The 9,633-nt window shown below is 58.2% G+C and overlaps 1 protein-coding gene across 6 annotated transcripts in view; it reads right to left on the bottom strand.

The window, feature by feature from the left end:
* Positions 1 to 939: 939 nt before the first annotated feature.
* INTS1 (integrator complex subunit 1) overlaps positions 940 to 9,633 on the bottom strand; it is a 35,962-nt gene continuing 27,268 nt past the window's right edge. For all 6 annotated transcript variants that reach the window (XM_027768043.1, XM_027768040.1, XM_027768042.1 and 3 more), the window contains 13 exons: positions 8,974 to 9,098; positions 7,996 to 8,083; positions 7,693 to 7,919; positions 7,363 to 7,486; positions 5,634 to 5,767; positions 4,929 to 5,121; positions 4,237 to 4,364; positions 3,634 to 3,746; positions 3,047 to 3,160; positions 2,376 to 2,446; positions 1,944 to 2,035; positions 1,592 to 1,701; positions 940 to 1,387 (listed from right to left, as the gene is read on the bottom strand). In XM_027768043.1, the coding sequence (XP_027623844.1) occupies positions 1,272 to 1,387; positions 1,592 to 1,701; positions 1,944 to 2,035; positions 2,376 to 2,446; positions 3,047 to 3,160; positions 3,634 to 3,746; positions 4,237 to 4,364; positions 4,929 to 5,121; positions 5,634 to 5,767; positions 7,363 to 7,486; positions 7,693 to 7,919; positions 7,996 to 8,083; positions 8,974 to 9,098 (1,635 nt within the window). In that variant the 3' untranslated portion in view covers positions 940 to 1,271. The remainder of the gene's footprint in view (positions 1,388 to 1,591; positions 1,702 to 1,943; positions 2,036 to 2,375; positions 2,447 to 3,046; positions 3,161 to 3,633; positions 3,747 to 4,236; positions 4,365 to 4,928; positions 5,122 to 5,633; positions 5,768 to 7,362; positions 7,487 to 7,692; positions 7,920 to 7,995; positions 8,084 to 8,973; positions 9,099 to 9,633) is intronic.

Here is a 9,633-nt window from a genome sequence, read left to right as displayed (position 1 = left end):
TGAGTTCTCAGGAAGGTGGATGTGGGCAGGTAGGCCAGGCCCCTGGGGCTCCTGACAGCCCCAGACCTACATCCACTGCCCCAATGGCTGGTGCATGGTGGGGGCTGAGCCTAGAATCCCTACTGCCTAACTTGCAGTGCACCCAAGGAATTCTCACCCTGAGACTGAGGCATCTCAGACCCTCTGGCCTCATACCCACACCAGGGGGTGGAGGTTGAAGGTAGAGGGGAAAGCTTTGAGGAAGGGGCCTGGGTTGTTTTTTTTTTCAGCCACAGTGCCCTCTGGTGGTCTCAGAGGGTCTGGCTGAGCAGGAGCCAAGTGACCAATATGAATTGTTCAGGGAGCACTGAGCCCAGGGACTGTGAGGAGCTAATGGGAAGCCCTGAGGTGGGGACAGCTGGAAAGGAGAAACACCAGGGCATGACCTGGAGCAGGCCAGCTTCTTGGGCCCCAGGAGCCTAGCCCTGCAAGAAAGGGCAGTCGCTCATCCCCTCGTGAATAGGACAAGTGCTCGGTCAGGTGCCTCTTCACCCACCCCACAGCTGCACCCTAAGGATACTCGCCAATCCCCAACTCTGCCAGGGGGCAGCGAGGGCAAGGAAAGGCAGACCAGGCTGCACCACTGACTGCCTTGGTCACTCCCACACCAGCTCCCCCAGTGCAGCTCCCACAGCCAAGGGGCTCAGCGCCCTGTCACCCCTACTCAGATGAGAGGTGGAGACTGGTAAGCCTCACTCTCATGGGGCCCAACACGGTGCCCATGAGCAGGGGACTCGCCAGGCAGGGACCAGAGGCCACACCATCAGGAGGCAGCAGACCCACAAACACCCACAGGGAGAGAGGGCCTGGGGACCTCACCTGGGTCTTCACTTCCCAGGATCCTGCTCAAGTCCTGCTGACTTGGGTGGAGAACAAGGCCAGGGAAACGGCAGGACAGAGTCGACACAGGGAACTCAGAATGTTTCATTTAAAGCCAGTCCTTTGCTCCCCCTCATCGGGATGACAGCCTCCTGGCCACTAGGCTGTGTCCCCTGTCACTCTGTGGTGACTGAAAGGTGGCAGTGAGGCCTTGGCAGATTGCCATCCCCACACTAGGCGGCCCAGAAGCCACTGCTGTAGGCTCTGGGTTCTGCTCTGGGCCTCGTCCTGCCCAGCCATGCGCGGCTCAGCACCTTTTCCCTCCTCTCAGGTGAGACTCCGGCGGACCAGGCCTCCTGAGCTTGGCCTTGGGACCCCAGTCAACATGCCAAGAGATCAAGGCAGCTACAGGTTCACATCACGGCCTCCATGTGCAGGATCTTCAGGGCCTCGGAGATCTGGGCGCTGGTGTCCACCTGGCCGTACATGCCCACTAGGAAGGCCCGGTGCAGCAGCACAGCTGCGTGCTCTGTGGGAGAGATGAGGACCCTGCAAGGCCCTGGCCCCAGACACCCTGGTCATGGTGACCATGCCTTGAGATATGGGCAAGTATGGCAGCCAGGCAGCCCCTGGAAGATAAGCTTCCGGGTTTTCCCTAGGAGCTGGTCATGGGGCCAAGGACTTTCAGAACTGGGAATGTGGGCGGGGGCCTGAGATGGGGTCAGCCACTCACCTTGGCAGAGGAGGGTATACTCGGGCAGGTTCCTGAGGGCTGTCTGCACCACCTCAAAGTCCCGGCTGCCTAGGCAGTACATGAACGTGGGCAGGAAGTCGGCAGCAATGCTGAAAGAGGCACATACTTCAGTGGGTACCCGCTCCCTGTGCTGAGGCTTTAAGGAGCCCTGACACAGCCCTGGGCCCCAAGGCCAGCTGACCTGCCTGGAGGCCTGGTCTGGCTACTGGGCAGACCAACCAGTGACCTCGGCATGACTTTCCTCTTGAGCAGGTGTCAGAAAGGAGTGGCCAGGAGAGGCTGCCCTCAGCCAGGACATGTGCTGGGGCACAGCAGGCAATGCCATGCGTACCTGGGGTTGTTCTGGATGGAGCGCAGGGCCAGGCTGAAAGCCAGGTTGCGGCAGGACTCCTCAGGAGAGCTCATCAGTCGCTGCAAGTTGGTCTGGCCAAAGGCAGGGGCAGGACAGGAGGTGTTACCAGGGTGACCCCCACTGAGGGCTCAAACCCTCAGCCCTCAGGTTCTCAGTCTTGTACTAAGGTGCTAGTGGCAGGGGGCTGCTGCCCAAGCTCTCACTGCTGGGTGGCCCACGAAACACTTGCTATCGGCCAGCTCCGGCTCAGGACACAGGGAGGACCTGCCTCGGCAGTGTCTGAGGGAGGCCTCTCTTCTGAGACTTGGCCACAGAGGGCTCTCTGTGGGAGCCACAGCGGGAGCGAGGGTGTGGGGTCAGGCTGCTCCTCCTAGCTGTCCACTGGAGCCTCTCTCCCCACCTTCCACTCACCGAGAAGAAGCCCAGGATCTCAGGTCTCCGCCGGGACATCTCGTCTATGTCGCTCAGCACCTCCAACAGATCTAGGAAGGCAGAGGGGGCCAGGTCAGGCACAGCTGCTAGGGCCCCTGGCTCCAAGCAACCCAGAGGCAGGAGGGCACAAGTCCCTGTGCACCTCAGGGTGGAAAGTACCAGAATGTACTGCTGGCTTCCCCAGCCCACTAGGCCAGCTGTGCCCATGCTGGGGGTACAGGTCACCTGGTAAACTCTCTAAAGCACCATACGTGGATGCCTGTCCTGGCTGCCCATTCCCCTCTTGCCAGGTGACCATCTAGCCTTATACACTGGTCTCCAGTGAGGGAATCTGATTCCAGCAGCCCACCTGTGTCCAGGGTGCCCTGAGCACCACTAAGTATTCCCACGGCCCAGCTCTATCTTGGCCACCCCAACCTTTGGCTCTCCTACGGAAGAGTGGTTGTCCTACTCACCAGGCCTATCTTCTGGAGCCCCTACCCCCAGGAAATCCAGCATGCAGTCCCGACCTACTGCACTTGAATGTCCTCTTGGGCATATACCCGCCCTGTGCTCTCCCCTGCATGCCCTGACGTCTGAGCCTGGATGTCTACTACTATAGCCCCGATGGGACCCAGGGTGCCAGGGGTGAAATCAGGCCTCCTACTCACCCTCGACAGTCTGACCTCGGGACAGCCTCTTCATGTAGGGGGCCATCTCAGCTGCGGTCAGAGGGGTGAAGAGGGAAACACTGACCAGGGGCAGGGAGCCAGCTGGGCTCTCATCTGAAAGACAGGCAAGATAGTGTGAAGAGGGCTGGGGGGCTGACTGCAGGGCCCATTGAGGGATGTCTGAGGGCAGGAAGCGGCCAACACCAGGCCATGGTTTGTCTCTGTAAACAACACTATTCTCCCCAAGGAGCATACCGGCCACTGCCCAAGGCCAGGCAGTGCCTGGTACACCACAGGCACTCAGGCATGGTGGAACCACATAGCACCAGTGCGGGACAGAGTCTGGCCAGTGGGACACCATGCTGTCATCAGGCCGACGAGGGCCATAGAAGGCCTTTTGGGGAGGTGACATCTGAGACAGTACTGAGGAAAGTGGGTGACATCCCCAACGTACAAGGACGCTGTTGCTCAGTCACACTGGCCATAGGACACTTGGGTGGCAAAGGGCTGGCCATGCTGCTGGGGAAGACCAGCACTTCCAAGATTGCTCTGCAGTCCCTTCCCCGCAGACTCCACTGCCCACTCACCCTCACCCTCCTCGTCCAGGCCTCGGTCGGCTCTGCCATCCCTGCTGGGGAGACTAAGCCCTGCAAGGAGGGACTTCAGCATCACTAGGTCACTGTTATCAAAGGACAGGTCACTGGAGAGAAAAAACACTGGGTTTTACACTAGAGGAAGATGCTGGCAGATGGAAGGCTGGACAGAGGATCAAAGGAGGGCAATGCAGGAAGGAGGAGTGGACATGTGGTAGGGAGAGGGAAGGACCTCGGTGGGGGGAACAAGCAGGGAGGCAAGGTGTGTGCAGAGTAAGGCAGAGAGCACCTACTGCCCTCGCGCTGTGCCGAGGGCCGAGAAGCACCCTCTGCTGTCCTGGGCCTGAGTGCTGAAGACAGTATCTACCTGAGCCACCATCCCCCCACTGAGGAGCTCCCACCTGAGCCGTCTCTGCTATCCTGGACCCTGAGTATGAAAGAATCTATTCCCAGCTGCCGCATCCCCCTGCCTTGAGGGCATGCAGACCTAACCACTCTGTGGCCTCCTTGGGTATACCCCCTCAAGTCCCGTGGCCAGACCCTTGCCAGAGGGCCACAGCTTCCCCAGGAGCCTGCATGGCTGTCAGAGGCACTCACTGGAGCGGGTCGGCGTGCTTCTGCAGGAAGGAGACTGCCGCTGAGGCATTGCAGGTGATGTACTTGTGGATGAACTGCACAAACTTGTTGATGAAGGGGGCTAGGTGACGGGAGGACTTCCTGTAATTCTGTAAAGGATAAGCCAAGCCCTGCAGAGCTGTTCACAGCCTGTGGTGCTCACACAGAGACCTCTGAATACCTGCTTCCCATGGGCCTTCTGCTGATCACTACATGGGACATGAAGGTGATCAGACATGGCCTTTGTCCATCATGAGCTCACAGGGCAGATATGCAGGTGCCCCACTGGGGCATGTGACAAGGGAGGTTATGGCTCAACAGGGGACAAATGGTGTGCAGAGAGTAGCCTTGAGGGCTGGGAAAGCTGAGCAGGGACTCTCATAAACATGGGGTTCCCTAGGTACACAAGAAGCTGGGAGGCAGGGGGTTTTCCCAAGTGAGAGCTAGTCTCTGGACAGGTGGAAGTGGCAGAAGCTACCAGGCAGCAGACTGCCCCCAACCCCTGGGGCCAGGCCAAGGGGCTTGATTCTTCAGTTGGGGGGGGGGCATCCATTCTGCGCAGAAAGATCACACCAGGGTGGTGGGAAGAGATGAGCTTAGAGGAGAGGAATTTCAGTGTTTGGAGGGGGAGCAGAGAAACAGCAGCTAGGTGAAGGAAGGGTGCAGGGACCCACCAGGAGCAGGCGGATGAAGGACAGCAGGCAGTCCCACAGTGCCCCCTGGTGCTCATCCTGGAACACCTGCGGCTGCAGCAGCTCCAGCACTCCCAGCACGTGGAGGAAAAAGGTCAGGTGATTCTGCTGCCGGAACTCCTGGAAGTTGAGGTGGGTGCGGCCATGCAGGAGAGCAGCGATCATGGGCAGGTGCCTGGGGGGCGGCATGGAAGGACCCTCAGTGGAGCCGTACAGACCCTGCCCACCCATATGAAAACTGAGGTGGAGATGAGTAAAGCACACCCAGGCCTCTCTGCCCACCCAGTGCGCATGCATCACCCAGGAGGGAGCTGCCCAGATGCCGGGCCCAGCAGGTCAGGACAAGTAGGTCTGCCTCTTCAACAAGTTCCAGGGATGCTAGCCTGGAGAGGGCTGTGAGGAGCCAGAACTGGGCCACCTGTGCTACCCACCAGGCTCCAGAAGGCCTATGAAGTGCTATGCACCTTCTGATCTAGCCCTCTAGCCAGAGGCTGGCACCTGTCCTCAATGTCAGGGCTCTGGATTTCCACACATGGGCAGCTAGAAACAGACCCTTCCTTTACATCAACACCCAAAACAGGGGCAGAGCTTGGAACAGCCTCCGGAGGACCTGCTCCTGCTGGGAATCTCCCTGGGTGAGATCAGACCCCAGACTCCTCCCCTCAGTCTGCAGGGACCCAGTGGTACCTGAGTAGCAGGAGGGGGTGGGCCACAGCCAGCTTCCGACAGGCCATGTTGGCGTCTGCCACTCGGTTCTCTGATGACCGGGAGTCACTGGTGTCCGCGAGGAGAGTGATAAAGCGGTGAATGAGACCGTCAAGCTGAGAAGAAGGGGGAAGGTCTGAGGTCTGGGAGCCACCCACAGCCTTCTCACCTCTCCTGCCTGCTCCACACATGAAGTCTGGTTGCCAGCTCTGACCAGGCTATGACAGGGCATGTTCCTGGCCTAGCCACACAGTAACGCAGGGGAATGTGCCCCATCACTGTTTTCCAAGTGCTTCTGGAGGTCACAGAGCCACAGCCAGTCTTTAGGCAACTCAGAGCAGTATATGAAATTAACCTTGATATAAAAACTTTCAATACCAAGCATCACACTGTATGTTTGGTGCGGGAAAAAAAGCCAAAACTATATGTAAAATATGATTTAAACTGTATGAAATATATAATTACAAAGAAAAAAAAACAGAAGGGAAATGGCTAGAAAACAATCCCTTTCTCTATATCACACTAAGGCAGGGAAAGCTTCAGATTCACACACATTGGCGAGCAGCAGGGAGGTGGGCACAGAAGACCTGGCACTCCACTCGGAGAAGTGAGACCTGTACCAACCCTTCCAGCAGCTCCATCACAGCCCCAAACAGGAAACAGCCTAGAGGCCTGGCAGCAGGTGCATGGGCAGACAGGTCCACCCACTCGATGGAGAACCACTCGGCAAGGAACAGGACGGGCTATCTGTGCCCACAACAGCACACTGAATCTTGAAGGCATGCTGAGATGCCGAAGAGGAGAGACACTGACCTCACCGATAGAAGTCTCCAGAAAATGCAACCAATATACAGTAACAGAGCACAGCAGGGGTGGCCAGGGACCAACCCCTTCTGCGGGGACCCAAGGCACACAGAACACTGCTAGGGGTGATGGGTGTGCACCACCTTGATCGCAGCGATAGAAACAAGGCATGTCAAAACTGAACAATGACATACTACATACATATGCAGCACATTCTACACGTTACACCTAAATAGAGCTGTTAAGGGGGGGAAGTAGGCAGACACCCACTCTTTTCTGCTCTACAGGGGAATTTAAAGAAGAAGACAATTCCTAAGACTCCTTGGAGGAGTTAGAACAGGAGGGCTGCAGGGCAGGCTCTGCCTTTAGACAACCTAAGGACAGGCAGAGCTGCCCACACGCCATTGCTAGACATCAGACAGGAATAGAAAGCAGTGAGATCCAGTCATGCTGTGATCCCTTTTCCATTCTTCATTCTGCTGGGACACTGGGCATGCATGTACACACTCTGGAATGCCTTTCAAGCCACTGGGGCTGGAATTCAAATCACAATCAGCCATATGGGATCTGGCTCCTTTAATCACTTGACTACAGGACCAGCCTTCCTTTTAAAAATAAAACAAAACAAAACAAAACTGAGAAAATACATTTCTCCATGTTTAGTTGGGGCTCAAGGCCCCAGGGTCTGCTGGCCACCTTCCTAGGGTAGGGGTGTGGTGAAGGCCTCGGCCAGACTACAGCCTAGAGACGGGCGTGTGCCGCCTCTGGGCAAGGGGAGCCACAGCAGGCTGTTCAGTCGGCTGCCAGCTTCCAAGTAAGGAACAGGAGTGAGCTGGACCCATCCCTCTGCATCACTCATCACTCACGGCCTCAGAGTGGCTGCCCTGCTCCTGGCCTCCGCCCTCACCTTGCAGATGCTGCTGCTGGTGGCCCCTTCACTGTGCAGTAGGACGTCAGGCACAGGCACTCGGAGCTCGGGCCGCTGCAAGTAGAGCTGCAAAAGCAGGTCTCGGCAGCGTCTGCCCAGCACGCTATAAGAGACCAGACCAGAGGGTCACTGGTGGACAGGGGCCAAGGAGCCAGCAGCTGTCTGGGACTGTCACAAGCTGCTCGCCATCATGGCCACCAGGGGCTGCTAGTGTTGGACAGTGGGGCCAGGGTATCCACTCTTCCACAGAGCTCACATGTGAACTCCAGTCACATCGGTAGCAGAGACACCTGTAGGCTCAGCCCTCACCTGTCTCCCCGCTGCTGGATGCAACCCGTCAAGTACTCTGTCACTTTCTTGACACTCTCGTTATCTCCACGGCAGCAACTGAGTAGCAGGGGTAGCCGGGCCTGGATGAGGGTGCAGGCGGCAGCATCCCCGTCCTGGCTTCTGCTCTCTGCCTCAGCCAGGATCAGCTCCACCAGGCTAAGGAGTTCTGAGGCCTGGACCCGCAGCACCAGCTCCTCCCGGCGCTTCTGCAACCAGATACCTGCCAGTCAGCCCAGGGACACGCCACCCACTCCATGGGCTGGGCTATCTCCAAAGACTTGCCTGTGGGGTGCGTTGATCCCTGCCCTGCCAGATCCGAGGAACGTGGATGCAAGCCCAGAGGAAATCCAGGGAGGCAGAAGGGTCAAACCTGGAAGGATGCAAGGAATTCTGGCTAAGCATATGAAGCTTGTTTTAGCTACTAAACCCAGAGAGAAAATCAAAGCAAGGAAGACAAGGCAAGTGGCTTCCTGGTGCAGAGCATCTTCATGCAATTGCACAAGGGCCCTCTGAGACTCCTGGTTAAGGGTCCAGGTCGGCAGGGAAATGTGGGCTTCCTGGCCCCCTTCTCATGTCCTCAGGTAAGACACTGCACCCACGAAAGAACACAAACGTCAGACCTGACCACCCTGCAGTCTTGTCAGAGCCAAGTGGCAGAGCTCTCGTGCCGCCAGTACCACCCTCAGGGTGCCCCACAGCACAGCACAGATGGGAAGGCCACAGCCCAATGGCAGGATCCAAGGAGAGAACGCTATCCATTCCTCACAGTGTGGGGCCAGGGGATGGGGTTCAGCCATGGCAGGGACACTTCTGCCTGGACCCACAGTGCAGCTGGGATCGGTGAGGGATGGGGTGGCCTCTGGACTCCTAAGAAGAGATGTCCCCAAAGGGCCCCAGATTCTGCTGGCCACCTTCCTGGGGTACTGGTGTGGTGAAGGCCTCGGCTAGACTGTGGCTTAGAGAAAGGCACGTGCTCCTCTGGGCGGGAGGAGCCACGGCAGGCTGTTCAGCGAGCTGTCAGCTCCACTGCCACAGGTACTCTGAGGAAGCCAAGCAACATCCGGGGAGGGGCTGAGGGGATACAACCATGGGGTGGGTGAAGGACCAGACGCCTCCTGGAGCCCCTCAATGCTAGGGACATTTACCTGGGTTTACCTGAAACAGCAGTGGGGCCATGCGGCTGCAAGGCCAGAGCCTAGCTCCCAGACAGGGACATAAGCCACCCAGTGAGCCCCAGGCCAGGTAGAGAGGGACACGTACCTCTGCTCCCGGCTCTTGCCCAACAGGACACGGATGCACTGGTGCAGCGTGGACCAGCTGGACTGGTGCGTGAAGAGGGCCAGGAGGTAGGGGCGGAATGATGGCACCTGGGCGTGTCCTTTGCTCTGGGGAAGAAGGAAGGTGATGGTCCCAACTGGGACAGGGCCAGTGGCTGTCAGGTAAGGTCAGCTGACCGAGTCCCAGTTGATGAACAGCCCAGAAAGCAGATGTTTGGGGTCCTCCAGGAAGACTCCTGGAAGTAGCCCTGAGCAGTGACATCTGGGGAAGCTCAGCAAACTGAATGGGTGTTGACCTGAACCCATGCTGCACAGGCAGGGTGCTGGTGTCTAGCAGATACCCGGGAGCCCCACACTCGCTCTCCGTATGGGACCACAACCCCTCTGTCTCCTGTGGAAGAGACTTGGGCCCAATTCGACTCATAAGGTTTGGCAGGGCAAACCCCATCCCACCCACTTGCCTGTCTCTGGAACCAGATCTGGCCAGTTCCAGGGCTGGCCTGGATGGGACATGTGGCCCAGGCTGGGCCAAGACAGGCCAACACAGACTCTACTGGAATCAGTGGGGAGAACCCACCCTTCCTCTGGGGCTGTCAGAGGTCCCACAGTGGTGGGGCTGGCCGGCTCCTGGCCGGGGGCCCCG

The sequence above is a fragment of the Tupaia chinensis genome, unplaced genomic scaffold, assembly GCF_000334495.1.
Source record: "Tupaia chinensis unplaced genomic scaffold, TupChi_1.0 Scaffold145208_1, whole genome shotgun sequence".
NCBI classification, from domain to species: Eukaryota; Metazoa; Chordata; class Mammalia; order Scandentia; family Tupaiidae; genus Tupaia; species Tupaia belangeri.
Note: the sequence above shows the minus strand (reverse complement) of the source record. Positions and strands in the feature narration are given on the sequence as shown.